Genomic DNA, 20,659 nt, shown 5'->3' with positions numbered 1-20,659 from the left:
TTCCAACAATTATCATTTATCAAATGTACTGAAAATCTTATAGTCATGTGCTCTTAGATTATTTAATTCTTACCTAATAAAAATAAATGGTACTTTCTATTTGCATTTTTGTCACTAGCTAATTTAAATGTTTTTGAAACAAGTGATGTGTATTTACTCCTACTTGAATTGTAGGAGTAAGGCTTTGGTCCATATAGTTATTGAAATCTTAATATTACTCTTACAAAGCTGATTGAGATCTTTAATACTATAAATAGCACTACAGTTTGTCATTTTTGACATAAATACATTTTATAACAGGCTGCTTTATTTTTAATTTCTATATTTTCACTGTAGAGGGATTTTGAAAAATTATTTTTTGCAATCTATTACTTTGTATTTTCTTCAGTTGCTTCAATTTTTATAAAGTTCTTATCCTTCCAGGGGTGCCCAGGTGGCTCAGTTGGTTAAGCATCTGCCTTCAAGTCAGGTCATGATCCCAAGGTCATGGGATTGGTACCCCTCATTGGGTTCCCTGCTCAGCAGAGTCTGCTTCTCTCTCTGCCTCTGCCCCTCCCCCTGCTCATGTTCTCTCTCTCTCTCTCTCATAAATAAATAAATAAATAAATAAATAAATAAATAAATAAATAAACAAAATCTTTTAAAAATAAAAAGAAAGTTCTCATCCTTCCAAATATCTGAAATCCTATTTTATTTCAGCTAATTTTCATTGATTTTTCAGCTTAATTTTTTGCCATATGGAGATTAGTTTTAGTCTATAGGAAAGAAGGAATAAGGAAAACAATTATCCTCCCCCTCAATATTTATTAAATAATTCATTTCCTTTTTGCTTATGATACTTTGTTACATACTAAATTTTTCTGTAATTTATAGGCTTCTATTCTCTTCCACTGAGCTTTTTATTTGTTAGTATTCCAGTTTTATCTTTTGTACTGCTGTTGTTTTATAGTGTGATTTCATATTTGATAGGACTGGCATCTTTTTTTTAAGTGACAGTTTTAAGAGCCACACCCATTTATTTTTCAAAATGAAGTTATGAATTATTTTTGTTTTTTTCTAAAATAAACTAGAATTTCAAGTGAGATTGCTTTAGCCTGACTTTAGAACAAATTAACACTACTGTATGTCTCATTAACATCACCTTTTCTAGGTCATTTATTTATATGTTTTACATTTCCCATTAAAGATTTCTTAACACAAGTCACTCATACCTTTCATTATGCTATTTATTTAGTTTTTATATTTTTTTAATGCTATTGTCAATAAGATCCTTGTGTAATTTCAGATTACTTTTTTGGTTGGTACAAAGTAATACAACTTATTTTGTATGTTTAATTTGTATTTAGCTAAATATACATCTAATACAACATATAGTACATTTATGATATTTCATATTTATATCTTATATTTATATATTAATACATTAATATATTTTAATATAATTTTATAAATGTATTTTTATATATAAATACATAATATAAATATATGTGTCATATATTTATATATTTTATACGTTTATATACAGCTATTGCTAGGAAGAAAGATTGTGTATTAACTATCATGAAACCTAAGTCTCAGCCATCGCATCAGTGGACATTCCTTAACTTGAACTTGCTTATAGCCATAAGTTTCCCAAAGCTTATCTTATTGTGGTATCTGATTTTGAAAATATTTGTTTTGAAAAAGATAAAGAGGATTAGTTTTTAGTTAGCCAATATGGGTGTTAAGCTTCTACTCCCTTAAAAATTAACTAAGCTAGAAGTATAATGGTCTAGGCTTTAAGACCTCAATCATTTATTTACTTATATATTAAAGTCAATTCAATATTATTTCTCGAGAATTTTATCATTTAGAATAAGATTCCAGCAGGAGCACTAGAGACCCAGAAAACCATGGCTAAAACAAGATAGTCTCACAGATTCATAGGCCAGGCTTCTCCAAGCTGAGAGTCCCTGATGGAACTGGTTTCTGCTTCACCCTACTTGGGTATATGACTCTATCTGCATGCTCCAAAATGGTCATTGGAGCACCAGCCATCATGACCTCATTCCAAGCTACCACAGGAAGGAAGAAGGGGGGAAAGAACGGTATACCTCCTCTGATTTAATGAGATTACCCGGAAGTTTCACAGCTCACTGACGACCACTCAGGTGCATGATCATATCTAGCTGCTATAGTGGAGACTGGAAGATGTAATCTTTTTACTCAGCAGAGATGTATCCACCTAAAAATTGGGTTTTGTTCCTTTGAGAGAGAAGGTGAAAGGACTCTGGCAGGTAACTGTCTCTGCCACAGAATCCTGTCACTGACCAAATGAAATTCTTTGGCCCAAAGTGAACAGCCTTCCCTCCCTTCATGTACTCTTCACAGGCTTATCAGATGTCAATCCTACCGTCCACAGAGCTTTTTGTATTTGTTGAAAGTAGTTAACCAACACCACAGACTAATCTGACCCTGGGTACCTTTTATATCTTATTATTTTGAGCTCACTTCTGGACAATGCCTATCGATATTCATCATTTATATTTTAAATTGGTTCTCTTAATCCTATTAAGAAACTACACTATCCAATTAAATTTTTTTAGTGCAATGATAAATTTTGTCAAATTCCTTTTTTGCTATATTTAAAAAGAATGATGTGGGTTTTTTTTTTCTTCTTTAGCCTACAGGTGCGAAATATTTCATTACTAATTTTTCAGTAATTATATTCTTAGTTCTTAGTTTGAACTTTCTTTGTATTCCAGGGATAAACTTGTGGACTGCAGATTGTTACTGGTTTAGAGTAATGCTGATTTATCCATACTGCTCTTTATTTCAAAATTTTACATCTATAAGTCTTCTGTTATCTTTATCCTGTTTGGGCTGACAAATATATTGAGATTAAACTATATTTGTCATGTAGATTAAATTAGGTAATTTACCATATTTTACTGTGTTCAAAACTAGCTTTATATAACAAGCATTTTCCAGATGCCTGGGTGGCTCAGTCTGTTAGGCATCAGACTCTTGATTTTGCCTCAGGTCATGATCTCAAGATCATGAGATGGAGCCCCACATCAGGCTCTGTGCTGAGCATGGATTCTGCTTAAGATTCTCTCTCCCCCTCTCTGTCCCCCACCTCAAGTGCATGCTCTCTCTCTCTAATAAAAAATTATATAACAAGAATTTTCTATTGCTTAATCTGTTGGTTCTCTTTGCCTTCTGGTGTTGGTGGAGAGGAATAACATCATTTAATAGTTTTTCAATCTCTTCACGTATTGCTCTGTTCAAGACTTCCTCTGCTCATTTTCAGCATTTGAGTTTTTTATTTTTTTTTTTTTAGATTTTATTTATTTATTTGAAAGACAGAGAGAACCTGAGCTGGAGGGAGAGGGAAAAAGAATCTGAAGCAGACTCCAAACTGAGCACAGAGCACTTCTTGGGGCCTGATCTCATCACCCTGAAATCATGATCTGAGTGAAACCAATAGTTGGCCGCTTAACTGCCTGAGCCACCCAAGCACCCCAGCATTTGAGTTTTTAGAATATCATTCATCTCAAAAGTATTCAGAACTGTCCACACAGCTTACATCTCTTTTGTGATATCACCCTTATTTTTATTGTTTTATTTGCCTCATTTATAATTTTCTTTCTTGGTTTTTCTTTCCAGTTACATGTTCCATGGGGTTTTCTAACACATTCATTTTTTGAAAGAACCAGTGCTTGAATTTGCTTATCAATTATTCCACTTTTTTGTTAGATTTTATGTATTTATTCATGAGACACACACAGAGAGAGGCAGAGACATAGGCAGAGGGAGAAGCAGGCTCCATGCAGGGAGTCTGATGCAGGACTCATCCCAGGACCCCGGGTCACACTCTGAGCCAAAGGCAGATGCTCAACCACTGAGCCACCCAAGTGCCCCCAATTATTCCATTTTATATTCATAATCTACTCATAGCAGCTTGTGTCTTTATTATTTCCTTCTACTTACCTATTTGGGTTTATTGTTTTCTCTCTTTTCTAAGATCTTAAAAGTAGATATGATGTCTACCTTCTGTAAGAATAAGAAAATGTAATGGAAAAAAGTCTAAATTCTGCTTTGTTAGAACTTGTATCTGTTTATTTATCTTTTTATGTATTTACTTATTTCTATATAGATTGTTAAACTCTAGTTTTCTTACATGCTCTGAAGCTGATTGCATAATTCATATATACATATTTAGAATACATATAAATACTGAAATATTGAGTAGTTTGTTGGAGTCCATTTCATATAGTTTTAAAGAATTGTACTTTGAGGGTTTAAAGTTTATGGAGATTTTCCTTGTGAAATTATTTTGTGATCAGTTTTTAAGTATTCTGAGGATCTATAAAGAGGAATGTAGTAATTCCACCATCATTTCTCTTTTCAACCTTCTCTTTTGTTTTTTTTTTTCTTCCAACCTTCTCAATGTCTGTATTTTGTTCACTTGATATTTGATGTTTAGGAAGAGAATATGAAGACTAAATCTTCTCTAGTGGTATTCTGTGCTTTCCATTTACAATTTCAGATTTTTTTCTTAAAAGTATTTTATATTTTTAGAATTCTTGTACCTTTAGTCTGTCTTTTGTCATTATACAATGGCCTATCCTTTTTTTTTTAAGTTTTATTTATTTAAGTACGTCTACACCCAACATGGTGCTTGAACTTATGATCCTGAGATCTAGAATCCCATACTCTTCAGACTAAGTCAGCCAGGTGCCCCACACAATGTCCTATCTTATGTCACTTTACACTTTCTTACATAGTATCTTATTTACTGTGATTAATCATTTACATTCTCCTTTCTTTCCTTTCTGTTTCAATGTCACTTTCTCCATGCCTTTGTTAACATGTTTTATATGCATATACAATATACAAATATATATACATATATTATGTACAATATATACATATGTATACTATATATATATATATATATATATATATATATATATATATATTCCTTTCAAGTGTGTCTCCTTTATTGGATTAAGGATGTGATTTTGATGTGCTTTTTTTTTTAGTAGGCTTCATTCCAGCATGGATCCGAATGAGAGGTTTGAATTCACAACTTAAGATCAAGACCTGAGCTGAGACCAAGAGTTGTATGTTTAACTAACTGAGCCACTCAGGCACCTGATATTTTGGCATTTATTTTAATGAGAGCAATTTTAAGCACTTATATTTATTGTTTTAAATAATTGGCTAATCAATCAATTAATCAAGTCATATGGAAAGTGTTCATTTGAAGGCCTACTATGTGCAGACAGCATCAAAATGCTTAGGACAGTCATAATTGCACAGAGTATAATAATTACTAATACACTTGATCTGTCTTTTGTTATATTGTTTGGTTCTTATAAAAATAATAAACCATGGGAAGGTCATTGGGCTTAAAATCTCATTGCCTCACTGAGTCTCAGTCTCCAATCTGTAAAATGAAGATATCAGTAACACCTACCATAAAACAAGTCCCTGCTCTGGCTTGTGTATATTTAATATGAATTAGGATTACACTGTAATTGAAGATTTCTCTTTCCCTCTTTGGCCTGTAGGCTAAGATGACACCTCGTGGATGTCTACAGTTATTACAGTAAAACATTTGATAATCATTCTTAATACTATATTTCACTATATTTGTCATAAACATCTTTGGATTACTTCTTAGAGCAGGCAAAAACCATTATCATTCTGGGATTCCCTCTTTTCCCTTGATCCATTCATTTTGACCTAAAATTCTGAAACATTTCTATTTTTTCCCTTTTAATTTTTTTTTAAGTAAACTCTTTTTTTTTTTTTTTTTAAGTAAACTCTACAGCCAATGTGGGGCTCAAATTCCTGACCCTGAGATTAAGAGTCACGTGCTCAACTGACTGCACTAGCCAGGTGCCCCACGATTTCAGGTTTTTTAATTTAAAATTATTTTAGTCTAATAGTAGCTCCAATTAGATCTGTCAATAACAGCACTTTCCTTAATGTTTATTACTTATTTGTTTTTCACTGGCTATTGATTCACAGTCATTGCATCCTTCAACATTCTTTGATGAAAAAAGATACCTAGTTTATAAATGTTCTAAAATTTCAGCTATTCTGGGCAACCCAGGTGGCTCAGCGGTTTGGTGCCGCCTTCAACCCAGGGCGTGATCCTGGAGACCCGGGATCAAGTCCCACGTTGGGCTCCCTGCATGGAACCTACTTCTCCCTCTCCCTCTGCCTGTGTCTCTGCCTCTCTTTCTCTCTGGTCTCTCATGAATAAATAAATAAAATCTTAAAAAAATAATAATAAAATAAAATTTCAGCTATTCTGAAAATACTTTTTGGTTTCAATTCATTCTATATATGCACACTGGTCACCTGCATCTACTCCTAGAACATAATCACCTTCATCATACCAAAGTCACTCAAATCAGTATCTCCAGCCCAAACCCACAGATCCTGACCCCTACCTACATGTGTGGCCCCTAATTTCCCCCCAAACCTGCTCCTTCCTCTGAATTCCCCCATCCATTTGCTCCATCAAAAACATCAATGTCATATCCAACTCCACCCTCTTCCATTCCTTGCTTGCCTCTCACCTGCGTTGTAATTATCTATCAAATCCATCTGCTCCTGTCTACACCCATTGCCACCACCAAACGTGGCCTTCATTTCTTGTCTGAACAACTAAAACATTGTCCTTACTCATCACTCCCCCATCAATCTTTACTCATCTTTCATTTATTCCACCCCCCCTTCATCCAGAGGAGTTTTGAAAATGCAAAATTGTTGTATTATTCTCTTGACTGAAACATTTCAGTTCTCCAGGGCCTTCAGGGTAGATTCATAAGGCCCTTAACACGGTCTGTCCACCAGGTGCAGCTGCAGCCTTCCCCCACCATCCCTTTCCACACACCTACCTCACTTCTTCCCTTGGATTGTTCCTTCTCATCCTGCAGACCTCTGGGGAGCTGTCTCTCACTGCTCACCCAGAAACCTTCCATGTTTCCTTACAACTCTATAAGTACTGAGAGAGAGAAAGACAGAGACAGAGAAAAAAGAGACAGAGAGAGAGAAAGAGGGAGGGAATTTGTTTTTTATCCATTGAATAAGTGAACTACTGACTCGGTTACCTTTTTTTTTTTTTTTTTTTCCGGTTGCCCTTATGAATGACAAGCATTCTTTAGTCTCATGATTTCTCCTTGAAATGTTGTTTCATTGTTTCTGGCTTTGGTCATTTAAGTGGGAAGGGATAAAAAGACTCTCCGTTCTATTCTCTCTAGTGGATAAGCTCAGTTTTTGACTTATAAACTAGCAATGTTCCTTTTCACGAGGCTGGGGTTGGGTGTTTGTCTTCACCTTTCTTACATTAGCTCCGTGAGCCTTCTCAACTTCCAACCTCCCGTGTATATACATAGTCTGTCTTCTTCAAGAATTTACTACTTACCTGTTAGATCTATTCTTTGTCCTTCCATTTGGTCAATTTTTTTTATTATATATTCAGCTCATATGATTCAAGTTCATCTTTACTATCTTATCTAATTTTCATATTTTCATATTTTCATTCTGAATTTTGCTACTGCTAATGATGAGCTGGTGCTATGCTTCCTCCTTTAGTCGTTTCTTTCTTGTCTTTCCTCATCCTTCCTCCTCACCCTCTTCCTCTCTCCCTCCTCATATCAGGCTGCACATGCTTCATGGTTCTGCATCCTCTGTTATCTCTTTCAATATAAATTCCAGCCATTCTCAGAAATATTTTGCATCTTTTGATCAACACTCATTTCAGATGTATTTTTTTTCAAATTTCAGACCTTTTTCAAAAGCTATATTTAATTCTGTTTATTCATTCATTCTTAAATTCCACCCACCAAACATTGTTAAAACTTCCAAAAGTGACTATGATTCAGGAAAGGTTGAAGATTTGTTGATGGAACTTAAGTGGAGAAGACTCCTGCTGTCCCCATCTGATCATGGTTCCAACGAGGCCCTCTAAAGGAGATGTGTTCAAGACATTGGTTAGGAGTCAATACACAAGGTGGATAAGGGAAAGTGACTGGAGGTGCCAGAACAGTGAGGAGGCTTTGCAGCAAACCATGTCTATAGCAATAAGACCTTAGATTTGATAACAGTGGAAGGGGAAACAAACAAACAGAAAAGCTGGCCAAGAGGTACATTCTAACTGACTTCATCCAAACCAGAGGTTCTGCAGCATAAACTGAATACATGGATCATTCTGTCATTTAACCCATTTGACATTGTACAAATCCAAGATGCTGAACAACACCTATCACTTTTCTTGGGCAGTAATAATAAGCAGTACTATTTTTTAGCACAAGTAAGGAAAACACATTTCCCCCAAAGAAAAATCTAGAAGAGCTGCCTTTTCATCAACTTTCTCTGTGCAAGCACCCTTGTCATCTAGGTAGCTCCAATCAACATGACAATCTGATTGGGACTTTGAGCTGCAGGAGGGTAAGGCAGTCACACTCTCCAGCCCTGGTCGACTCCAAGCCCTCTGTTCGCCTCTCATCCCTATGCAACTGTTAAAAGTGAGCTACACTAATAAAGCTAATTCTTCCTTTCACTTTGCCCCAACATTACTGACATCATTATTGGAGTAGTTGGGTCTCCTGAGATGTGTTCTGGAAAGATCTAGCAGAGAGGAGTTAAAATCCCGCCTGTACTGAAGAGTGACGAAAATGTAAATTTTGGTAATCTTACTAGTGAAGCAGACATATTTCACCAAGGCCAGATTAATTTAACAGCTACATTTCCATTCCTGCGTGCTCTTAAGTAAAAACAGACCTACAAAAAAGTCAAACAGGCAGAAGTGATTCTCTAAACACACAGAGCGTGCAGAGGCCCCGACCCATGAAAAGGATCCCAAAAGGGACCCTAAAGTATATGTGATGACACATTACAGAAGAGAAGAAGACTTTCCACGTTGCAATTATTTATATAAATATTGTATAGGAATGCTTGAACATAATACATCAGACCTGTTTGGGGGTAACTAGAAGGAATGGCCCCCAGGAGAGTGTAATTTAGACAAAATTGAGAATTATATGTAAACCAATTTTGCCTGACTCTATCAATTTGATGAGTGACCATAAATTCCAAAGCTATGATCTCTAATTGTTGGTCAACAACCGACTTGTGCTCTAGCCCTATAAAAGACACATGAGCCCTACTAAAAAGCACATCAATGTCTCACTCTGCAAATACTTTTGAGGACCTTTCACTGTGCCAGAGATGCTGAGGTAGACAAATACAAAAGACCCTGTACCTGCTCTCAGGGAATTTACAGAGTACATGGCAGGCAGGTACCATGCATCCAGAAGGCAACTGATGGTTCAGTGGGAAATTGTATAAAACTGAGTCAATGGGAAACAATAGATTTGGACAGGGGATGAGAAGAGCAGCCATACAAGATAAGTGACATTTGTGCCCATGGTAAATCCAGAGGGCCCCTTCTCTCCCACAATGGGTTGCTCATTGTCTATTAGTATTGATAGCTCTGCAATCATTTGCTTTTAGGTCATCTCTGCAACTCTTCAAAGGCAGGTATCATGTCTTACTCATTGTTCCCCCACAGCGCCTATCATATAGTATGTGCTCAATCACTGCTTGCCCAATAAATAAATGAGAGAACAACATTTCATCATTGGAGTCGGAATAAACCAGCCATGTCCATTAGCATAGGAGAAATTGTTCTCCATCCCCCATGCCAGAGGGCATGAGCATCTGTGAGGGCAAGATTTGCCAGGGAATGACTATAAGGGAGGGGTGTGTGTGTGTGTGTGTGTAGGGAGAGTTTCTGGTAGATCTCTGTCCTTAAGAAAGAGCCAAAGTTTAAAAGATGGAAGTCATCAGTTAGGCACAGGAACTGGAGGAGCTAAGCAAATGTGGGAACAAAAGAAAACAATAAAAGATGATGAAGATGGGAAAATAAAGCAAAGCAGGCAGATTACTTGGGATCCAGTACCTGAATTACAAAGGGCTTTATGGAGTGGTCTGCTGGAAAATCTCTGGGCTAAGGACCGAGTCTTAAAGTTGCCGGATAAAATATGTCCCAAATATTCCATGGGACACTGTACATCAAATATCCCATGTGATATACTTACACTAGAAAAAAAAACACTGTTCTTTTTCTAAAATTCAAATTTAACTGGGAATCTTATATTTTCATTTGCTAAATATGGCAACTGATTTTAATGGAACAGTCAAGATGGACAAAAGGCTGGACAGATCTAGTGGGAAGATGTTCTGGAAAATTAAATCCCATGAGGCTTCACTGGCAATTTTATTTAAGCCTTATTATTAGGTGATCAAGAAGCCCCTCCCCCAAAAAACAAGAATGGATTTAGTAAGATAATAAGGTGATTCTCGAGTGATAGCAAGTGTTGTTGGGTTCCCCCCACTTTCTGAGTCTTTCACAAGTGTGCCTAGGGTACCCGACCTTATAAACATCCCACCTGTGGCTTCTCTCCAGAACCCAGTCACCAGATTCTGCTCTCCAGAGGTTCAGGGGAAAGAAAATCTTTCCTCTGTCTTTCCTGTGAGAAAAAAAGGACTGAATGAGTTTTCCACATGATGGGGTGGGTTTACCTTGGAGGAAATTTGGCTGTAAAAACTTCACTTAAAACATCTTAAACAGGCATTTGTTTTTCTTATATAACAAGTAATTTGGAGATAGGACATTGTGGGCATTAGTTTAGTTGCTTAGCAATGTCAAGACAACATGCCTGAAGTGCTCTCAGTTTCTGCTTCATGGTTACAAGATGCCTACCGCAGCACCAGCCACCACAGTCCTGGTTAAGGAAGAAAGGAGAAGAGGGTAAGATCATTCAATGCTTCTGATCCTATTCTTCTTTCCTTACAAAAACAAATGGCTTCCTGAACCCTGCCCACCTCAGCAGACTTTTGGTTCTATCTTACAAAAGACTGAGTTTCTTTAGTGAAAGATAGCTAGGAAGAAAAATGTGGAGAGGCTTTAGAGTGGTCGAGAAACAGTTGAAAGGAGCCCTAACCTGGCCAGACTTCTAGAATGAAGAGCTCCAGGAAACACTGAAAAGAATCCAGGCTCTGGAATCCAACAAGCCTTGGTTTGAACATGGGCTCTACCCCTCCCTGCTCATGAGCCCTTAAGCAAGGCACTTAACACTTTCAAACAGCCATTTCCTCATTTGAAGTATGAGCCTAGTAATGGTGACCTCAAAGCAGGGCAGGAAGCAAGGCCAGAGATGACTTATGGATGTAGGCACCTTGGTATGGTGTATGGCAGGAGGTACAAATGAAGAATAGCCATTTTTATTTGGAGACACCAGCCATTGAAACATGAGTATTTTTCCTCTTTGGATAAAATATGCCTTCTATTAAGTACCTATTTTCATTAAGTTCCAGATTATGTACATTTTAACTCTACCACATATTTGCAATTCAATGAAGCACAATTAAAACAGTGACTTTGGATTGTCCTGATTAACTGTGGCCATTTACACACTCATGTCACTAGCAGAAATCAAAAGGTATTACAAAAAGACACTCTGTAGACTTTCCAGTTTGGGGCATCGCTCTAATATTTGCAAGTTGTTTCTTTTTTAAATTACGTGAAAAGAATTTTTGATTCAAGATATGTTTAGTGTTTACATGACTCGGGTAAGGGTTATCTTGAAAGCCCTTCCTTTTAAAATATATTTTATATTCAGATTCCCATTGGAAGAAGACTATAGAACTCAAGGTAATCAAAATGGCTTCAAGAGCCAAACAACAGGACTTATGGACTCACCGTGATGATTATCTATGAAAGGTCCTTGAAGGCTATCAATATTTACTCTACTTGACCATTGAAGCTCAATGAACCCCTCCTAAGGATAAAAGAGAATCATATATGCTATTGTACTATTTGGATATTAAAAAGTTTAAATATGGGCTAGAGAAATTAGGATAAACTATTATTACACCCACAGATGTTTAAAATTTACCAGTAATGAACTCACATGCCAGAACTTGAGAAAAATGAAAGAAGGGATGGCATCAAAATTTCTTATTATTTGTAAAAACGTCTTCTAGACAAGCCAATTTAATACAGACAGTGCAAATAGCAATGACTTGTCCAAGGAAATATTGAAACCCATTAGGAATGCACGTGCGCAAGCTGATTCAACAAGGCAGTGTATTTTTCTCAAAAACATAATATCTTTTCTGCATTGTGTGAGATGAAGGTTAGATTACATTTCTTGCCTGTGCAGTAATTCCCACATCATAAATTCTGATGAAATTATATCAATCTATAAAGCAAATGGATGTCTGACCTACCATCGCTTCCTACTTCTCAGCAAGAGAGGCTGCCATACGAGCAAATCCCCAGCTGCTCGGAGCGATGCTATTGCAGCATGCCTTTGCCTGGGAACTGTTATTAACTATCCTGACCAGGAGCGGCTGCTCGAGTTTGTGGTTTCTGCTCTGAATATTAAACTTGGGCATACAAGAGTCCTTATTGTGGGGAGCACTTGGAAATGGTAATACAAAATTGCTTTATATTTGCGGGATTTGATTGCTTTGGATGATACAGCCCTAGCTGGTGGGCCTCTCTCGCTGCTTGTATTCCCAGATTATAAATCATTCCTTTGACAGGGTATCTGCCACAACCAGGTCTCAGTTTCCGTGGTATCATTTTTTATATTACAACTGGCAACTGCTCTTCTGGGCTGTTCATATAAGTGACACATTTTGCATAATTTATGAGAAGGGGGTCAAAATCAAAGCTAATAAAAGCCTCCCCAACTTTTTCTTGTACATGTCAAGGCATCTCAGGCTTTGAGTCTTGAGAGGACTGGCTCGTGGATAGAAGATGTTTTTGTACGGTGTTGGTCAGCACTGTGTTTACCAGTCCTGAAATTCAGTGTCACAAAAGTCAACATGAAACAAAGCTGCATCCACAATTAGCCAGTGAGTTACTTATAATCAACCTCCAAGAACAATATAAGCTCTCCTTAAAATTTATGGAAAGAAGCAAAAGCACTTAATGCATCTTTCCTAAGAAAAGGTAGCTACAAGCGGGTGCCCTGTTTTGCTCTTCTGAGAACAAGAGTTTTTAACATGATGGTGTGCAGGTCTTCCTTCCAGTTCTGACATTTTGGTGAGGTTACAAAGTGTCCTGGTGGAATTCAAGCACCATGAATGCAGATGATAGTCAAAAACGTATACTGCTGCTTTGTTGCAAACAAGTTTGACTTCAGGACTAAGACTTAGTCCTTAGAAGCTCTCTCTCATTCCTGGAACCCATGTACCAGCTATATAGGAGAACCCATGTTCCTAAAGTTACACATTTTAACTCCTAGAACACAGCTGCCTGGTGGTTGTGCCTGAGATGCCCTGCTTTTCCTCCATGAGAATTTGGGGAGATATTAATTTGAAAGATGATACCAAATAAGCCTAATGAGATCCAAGCAGCAGTGCAAAAATGTCCTCCAAATTATGCTCTTATGAATTTATGAACGAAGGAATCAATAGTTTAAAAGACTGTTTGGAAAGCACCGCAGCCCAGAAATAAGAAGCTCTCAGTCACTCCCCACAAGAGGCCTGCTTACTCTGGGTCTCCTTGGTTGCTCTTATGAGATCAATGGTTCGTTGACATTCCATTAGTCATAATACAAAGCAGGAACTGTGAGTGGCCCAAGGCTCAACATTAGCTGGAAGTGGTTTCTAAATTAACCAAGTTCAGCATTTCCTGAGCAATTACTTGCCCTTCCCCACCCGCCTTCCTCCCCCATCCAAAAGAGGATTTGTATATATTTTCAAATATAGCCAAAACATAATTGTAGGGTAACCAGAGAGATCTCGTACAAAACTGCTGTTGGAAACCCACAGATTCTGTCCCTGAGCTCAGTTAATGTGCCGAAGTGGACTGTGTTCATATATGTGGTCTGCACGTTTCAGAGCTCTTTGGGAAATCATCTCTTTCCAAAATGCAGGAAAAAGAAGTTAACTACGCAGAAGAATTTTTTATTGATAACTGTTGAAGGCTGAAATGGATTCCTTTGAGAATTTTACTTTGATTATTGGATGTTAGAACTGAGAAGACTTCATAGACAATTTCATTTTTCAGTTGAGAAATGGCAACCCAGAAGAGTAAAAGGTCTTGCCCAAGTTCATGGAGGCAGCAGCAGAATTAGGACTAGAACCTAGAGACTCCTGGCTCCTGGACACGAACAGTGATTTTCAAGCTTTCTTGCCTATGAACTGCTGTATGCAACATGTTTTCCATTATAATCCAGTCAAATTTATATCCAAGCAACTGAAACAAAATTTTGAGAAATGATTCTTACCTTTATTATGTGTGATGTGCTCTGATGCATTCTGTTTTGTTCTTTTTTTCACTTTTTTCTTAACACAGGTCAGGAGCTACTTTGGCTATAACCTACAGTTTTTAAAACAACGTTCTAGGTTATGTTTGCTCAAAAATGGCTTATTAGATTTCCTTTAATAAAGACTTCCTACATCCAAGCTCCGATTTTACCTCCCCATCCCAAAGACAGAGTGGAATGGCATTCCTCATCCAAGCCCAGGATTCTGCAGACTTGCTACATTTGATAGAAACAAAACTGACTCCTACAATAAGTCATGTTTTTCCTTAATATTAGTGGCCAGAAAAGCTTAAACGTCTGGAAAAAGACAACCCAAACAATAGAAGATCCAGAAGTGATGAAAACCAACAATTCTACTGAAATATGACTTGTTCAGCCAATAGGAGGCCACTGTTCTGCAGAGATGCTTATTTGGGCTCTTGGCTGAATTTTGGGGGCTCTTTGGCTTGGAATAAATGGTTTTGTTAATAACTGCTCCATAAAACTCAGTGTGGTGTTTGGCTTCTTAGGGTGACAGTAAACACCCCAATTCATCCGTCCAGTGGCACTAGCAGAGGAAAGGGTGGGTTTTGCTAAGAAGCTAAGCCAGGCTGCTAATCTACCAAAGAGTAAGGATGGGAGATCTCCTCTGGAGTGGTTTGTAGGGGTTTGCTTGTGGGTTTCCCAGCAGAACTCTCAGGTGGTCCGTACCTCCAGTCTTCTCTGTAGCAAAACACATGAAATCCTAGTATCGATACATCCACCGTTCAACATGTGGCGAGTGTTCCTTCCTCGCCAGGGGAAAGCACAGAGCCAGTGAATCTGAATGGCAGTAGAAAACTGCGAGTCCCCCAGATGCCAGCAACAGGAAACATGGAAGCAGTTCTCAGAAGACAGACACTCAACGTGGGCCAACTCCTGGCCCGTGATGATATGCACACTCCCCGTCTGAAGTGGCTGCAAGCCAGGTGCGTGACCGCAGCAAGCAGGAACTCCTTTTGTCCACTTCCTCCACGGGACAAGGCATGGACCTGCATCTCATCAGTTCCCAGAATGCTTGATTCCAACCCCGGGCTCATCCTTACAGACTGGGGATGGAACAACTTAGCTTCTTTTACTGGAAATTCCCATGCCGCCATCCTAGGGTAATATGGAGCCAGCCAAACCTTGTTTTTCACTCAGGGCTGATTTCTGGCACAATTCCCATTGCAGGACTCCAGCACTGACAGAGGTTAATGGGTACCATTTAGCCACTCTCGGCAGCAGTGGTTTGATCTTCTTGGCTCTGATACTCTTCCTCCTCTTGGCACGAGAAAATTCAGCTTTTGCCCTTTATCTTGTTATCCAAGAGCCTGAATGCCCATGACAGCCGTGGATGCAGATGCTGCCCCTTCTAAGTCCTTGGCAGAGCAGTAAAATTCAGACCAACGCAGGCAGTGTGCATTGAGCTCTTTCTTTTTCCCTACACAGCCAGCTGGCCTGTTGCTGAAACCAAGACCAATCAGAAAAGACACACACGCATATGTGGCTGGTGCTGCCTTGTTTTCTCCTCCACCGCGAGACACAGAGGAACAGGGCCTGGAGGAAGCAGTTTCTCACTTGCAGTAAGCAAAGGCGATTAAATCTGCCCTGAATCCAAAGAACCCTCAACTACCTTGAGTTCCTAAATCCCGAGAGTAGCATCGGCCCACGCAGTTACACACGAACATGACTTTGGAAGAAAAATGCCGACGTAAACTTGACTGCCTCTTGGCAAACAAGTGCACATCGGTTCCAATTACAAACAATGGATCACTCTCTTCTGGAGCACCTACTACTTTTTTAAAATCCACTCAGAAGGCTCCTGACTCAGCCTCTGATCCCACAGCAGAGAAGTAGGGATGAGAGGAGCACACAGAGGTGGGGGCCTGCAGTCAGCATGGACCATACACAGTGTGAAGTCCTATAACTCCTGAGGATGTCTCAAGTCACTATAGAGTCCAGCACCATTCCACGCCTCTACTGAGTGCACATGGGCTTATGGGGGCACTTAGTACGGGCAATTTCTCCTCCAGCACTGGGATAAATTGCTGTGACTTTGGCTGAGCACCAAAAAAAAAAGTAGTTGGTTTGCATTTAGGAACACAAAATGTATTTCTTTTAACCCAAGATTCATACTCGAAGAAGCAAGAACTTCACCAGGACCCACTGAGAGCATGTGTCACTCTGGCAGATGCCATGGGGGGAGTGGCACACAGAATTGCTAAAGCAGGCAAACACATTCATGACTCAATTTCTCTAGGAGCACCCTCCTGCCACCCACCTCTCTTCAGCCTTTTCTCTCCGAGCACAGAGCAGAATTTCCCCATCTTTGGGAATAAATCTTTAGTCCCCAAGATAGCTGGGAAGGTGGCTCAACTTCCTGTTTAGAATCCCTGCCCCTTTCCCCACCATGAAGATCCCAGAATTATTCCGGAATAATTCCCATTTTGACCTATATGTTTGTTCCAGAAGTTCAAAAAGTTTTGGATGAGGATATTCAGAAATCAAAATTGGACTCCTGGAACTCGCAGGGCTGGACTGAGAGCTAAGGGGCTTCGTGAGGAGCTCAGGGCCTCAGTTTAACACCTCTGAAATGGGCCTAGTAGCACCCTTTGCTGTGGAAAGGGTGGAATCAGCTTAATTAATTGGCTTCCTCAGAGCAAAAAATGTGTCATCCTCTTCAAAACCTTAAGATGAAAGGTGCAAAATGGTGCCATTGTTTCATAAATTGCTACATCAAACATGGGACGCCCTATAAACCTACAACAGGTAATTATCATAAAAATAGCACACTGTTAAAACTCCCAGAAGAGCAGGGCATATTTGATGGAAGAGGAACACACATGGTCCTGAGCAAGGAGCCCTGCCTCCAATCCACCTCCCAGGACCCAGCCACTACTACCTCTCCTTGAATTTCTGTAACAGCCTCCCAGACGCTCTCCCTGACTCCACTTTGCCCTCCGTGGTATTGTGATTTATAATATGAAATGTATATTTGGCCTTCACCTCCATTTGTGGCACAGAGCTCCTAAACCCTTGGAATTTCCTAAGTAAGGAGAGTAACAGAGAGGTCTTTTGCTGCGCTAATGAGGTGACTTTGGGACAGTGCCTTAAGGTGGGGGCTGGTTGCTGGGGAATGAACCATGAGATGAGAGGGTGGGAACTCTCAGCCCCACACCCCAACCTCTGGAGGTTAAATCAATCACCAATGGCCAATGATTTAATCAATCATGCCCACGTAATGAGGCCTCTGTAAAAACCCAGATGAACAGGTTGGAGAGCTTCCAGGGTGCTGAGCACCTGGAGACTAGGATGAATGGCATGCTGAGAGAAGACATAGAAACTCCATCCCCTTTCGCCATACGTTGCCTTGGGCATGTCTTCCATCTGGCCATTCCTGAGTTATATCCTCTCATAAGAAATAGGTAGTCTTGTGGCACCTAGGTGGCTCAGGTCATGATCCCAGGGTCCTGGATAGACCCAACATAGGGCTCCCTGCTCAGCAGGAGGCTACTTCTTCCTCTCCCTCTGCTGTTCCTCCTGCCTGTGCTCTTTCTCTCTGTCAAATAAATAAATAAAATCTTTTAAAAAAGAAAAAAATAGGGGATCCCTGGGTGGCTCAGCGGTTTAGCTCCTGCCTTTGGCCCAGGGCGTGATCCTGGAGACCCGGGATCAGGTCCAACATCAGGCTCCCTGCATGGAGCCTGCTCTTCCCTCTACCTGGTGTCTCTGCTTCTCTCTCTGTATCTCTCATGAATAAATAAATTTTTTTTAAAGTAATCTAGTAGGACAAATGTTTCTCTGAGTTCTGTGAGCTGCTGTAGCAAATTAATCAAAGAGGAGGTCCTGGGAACCTCAGATCTATAGCAGGTTGGTAGGCCAGGGGCCCAGGTGACAACGTGGACTTGTGATTGGTGTCTACAGAAGGAGGACAGTCTTGTGGGACTGAGCCCTTAACCTGTGGGATCTGACACTGTCTCCAGGTAGATCGTGTCCAAATTGAGTTGAATGTAGGACACCCAACTGATGTTGGAGAATTGCTTAGTGGGGGGGGGAACCCTACACCCAGATATTTGCATGGCTTGCTCTCTCTCCTCCTCTAGGCCTTTGCTCAAGTGTATTTTCTTGGTGATGCCTTCCCTGACTGCCTTATTTAAAACTGTAGCCCTCACTCCACATATAATCTCCCTGCCGCTTTCCCACTTATTGCTTTCCATAATTCTCAACCATCTAACCTACAATACTTGTTTCTTTTCTGCTTCCCACAGGACAATGCCACCTTTACAAAGGCCAGGATTTTGTCCTGGTTTGCTCACTGCTGCCTCCCCAGCACCTAGATCAGTGCCTGACACATGAAGGTGTCCAATAAATACTTGTTGGATGAATAAATGAATGACAAGTTCTTCCACATGTAAGGACTTTTTGTACTTTCCATTTTCCATAAGATTATCCCTCGTCAGACCCTCTTATCATTTCTGCAGCTGCCCTTTTGACTATTTTTAGATGTTCAAGCTGCCTGAGAGGGAATTATCTGGTAGAGACGGGAAGAGACAAAAAGACAATACCATGGATTAAATTTAACTTGTTTCCCAAAAGTGAAGACTATGCCTTCTCTTCTTTTACATCCTTTTTCTTTTTAATCTGATACAGCCCTAGGCTGGAACTTCTCTGATAAATCAATGAGTCAACAAGTCAGAGGTTAGATGCCGGCTTTCCACCACTTTGTGTTGAGATCCAGTGGACCCTTTTTGTGAAGATGGCATTGGGAGAGAACACCCATATGGGTGGCTTATTAAAGGCCTTTCAGTTGCAAGTAGCAAAAATCCATTCCAGCTGGCTAAAGCAATTGAGTGGGCTTTACTGGAAAAACACAGGGATAGCTCAATGAACCTTAAAAAAGGAAGGACTCATGAGTGATTGAAATCATAAACTGGAACGCCGACATAAGCAGTGTTTATTTTCTGGTTCCAGTCCATGGTCTCTCCTCACAGCTGGCCTTTTTGTACCTGTTTCATGTACCTCTCTGTCCCTCCATGCATGGGAGTGGGACACTCCTGCCCCAGGTAGCTTTATGGTCACATGCCACACAAGCCCCACCAGTGGCCACAGCCCTATTCCTAACTGCAGGAAAAGTAAGATCAGCTGGCTTAGGACAGAAATTCACCTGCTGTAATTTCTCATTGCAATGGGGGGTGAAGTCTCTTACATATCTGCAATTCCTTATCTGGACTTTGTAGATCCAAAAGTATTTTAGATTTTACAGTTTTTCATATTTTAAAATGGGGATGTCCACTGTGCATTACGACATCATCATCACTGGGTCTGAGGCCATATTCTAAAATTAAAGACATGAATACTTCTGAAGGAAAATGAATGAATACTCATAGTAAATGGAAAAAATAAAAAGTATTCACAGCTCCAAGTCAAACCAGGTCAGCCTCTGCTATCAAGTGAGTTCAGATAGGGTTTGGAATTGACCCAAATGAATTGCAAAATCTTTCAGCTTCCAGAATCATTTGGATTTCTGATTCAGGATAAGTAGGGCAACCATGCAATTTATTGTGCAAACTTCCCTTCTGAGAGTAAAGGGGTTGCTATTAAGGATTGCACTGGGAGGGAATGCTGACAATATGCATGTGGCAATGTCATTTCCTAATCTCTCCAATCTGCCCATAATTACAGACAGCGCCACCAAGACAACAAAACCAAAACCCATGAACAACATCTACTGAAGAAAACTAAGTAAAGGTAGCCCCATAAACTCCAAACCATTAAATATTTAAGAGCTACCAAATCTATGCAGCATCTGTGTAGGAAAAAGCACAAGGAAACTCTGGGTTATTGAATGGATTGACTTGAGGACAGAAGAATCCCTAAATCCTGACTCTGACCAGGAAACGGGGCAGGTCAACTTGAAACAATTGAATATGCAACAGACTTTTTTACTAATTCTTGGGTGAGTACAAAGGTTTATGAAAATATCTTTTGTTTTGTTTTGAAGAATTTTTTTAATAATAAATTTATTTTTTATTGGTGTTCAATTTGCCAACATATAGAATAACACCCAGTGCTCATCCCGTCAAGTGCCCCCCTCAGTGCCCATCACCCATTCACCCCCACCCCCCGCCCTCCTCCCCTTCCACCACCCCTAGTTCGTTTCCCAGAGTTAGGAGTCTTCATGTCCAGAGTTAGGAGTCTTCATGTTATGAAAATATCTTAAGGGACTGCATAACCTGGGTCCTAGAATGCCCAAAAAAATAAAGCAAAATTTCCTTTCCTTCCTTCTTCTTTGGAAGTATAACACAGAGTAG

The 20,659-nt window shown here is 39.5% G+C and overlaps 1 protein-coding gene and 1 long non-coding RNA gene across 8 annotated transcripts in view; one reads left to right on the top strand and one right to left on the bottom strand.

Annotated features, from left to right (window-relative positions):
• Positions 1-13,717, bottom strand: part of LOC144301038 (uncharacterized) — a 103,444-nt gene extending 89,727 nt beyond the window's left edge. For 4 of the 7 annotated variants that reach the window (XR_013367763.1, XR_013367765.1, XR_013367761.1 and 1 more), the window contains exons 1-5: positions 12,298-13,717; positions 11,768-11,846; positions 10,769-10,790; positions 10,455-10,535; positions 6,900-7,006 (exon numbers count right to left, since the gene is read on the bottom strand). Coding sequence is in view for 1 of the 7 variants with exons in the window: in XM_077877470.1 (XP_077733596.1) it covers positions 10,455-10,535; positions 10,769-10,790; positions 11,768-11,846; positions 12,298-12,300 (185 nt within the window). In the remaining 6 variants the exon portion in view is untranslated. Of the gene's footprint in view, positions 1-3,972; positions 4,036-6,899; positions 7,007-10,454; positions 10,536-10,724; positions 10,791-10,890; positions 11,186-11,767; positions 11,847-12,297 lie in introns of those variants that run through there. The other 3 variants (XR_013367764.1, XM_077877470.1, XR_013367766.1) reach the window with 3 other exon arrangements.
• LOC144301040 (uncharacterized) lies at positions 11,064-20,298 on the top strand. Its single transcript, XR_013367769.1, has 3 exons — positions 11,064-17,117; positions 18,617-18,759; positions 20,031-20,298. It is a non-coding gene; the product is annotated as an uncharacterized LOC144301040 (long non-coding RNA).
• Positions 20,299-20,659: the final 361 nt, after the last annotated feature.

This window comes from Canis aureus, chromosome 29, assembly GCF_053574225.1.
Source record: "Canis aureus isolate CA01 chromosome 29, VMU_Caureus_v.1.0, whole genome shotgun sequence".
Lineage (NCBI taxonomy): Eukaryota > Metazoa > Chordata > Mammalia > Carnivora > Canidae > Canis > Canis aureus.
The sequence above is the reverse complement of the archived record's forward strand: the minus strand, read 5'-3'. Positions and strand labels throughout refer to the sequence as shown.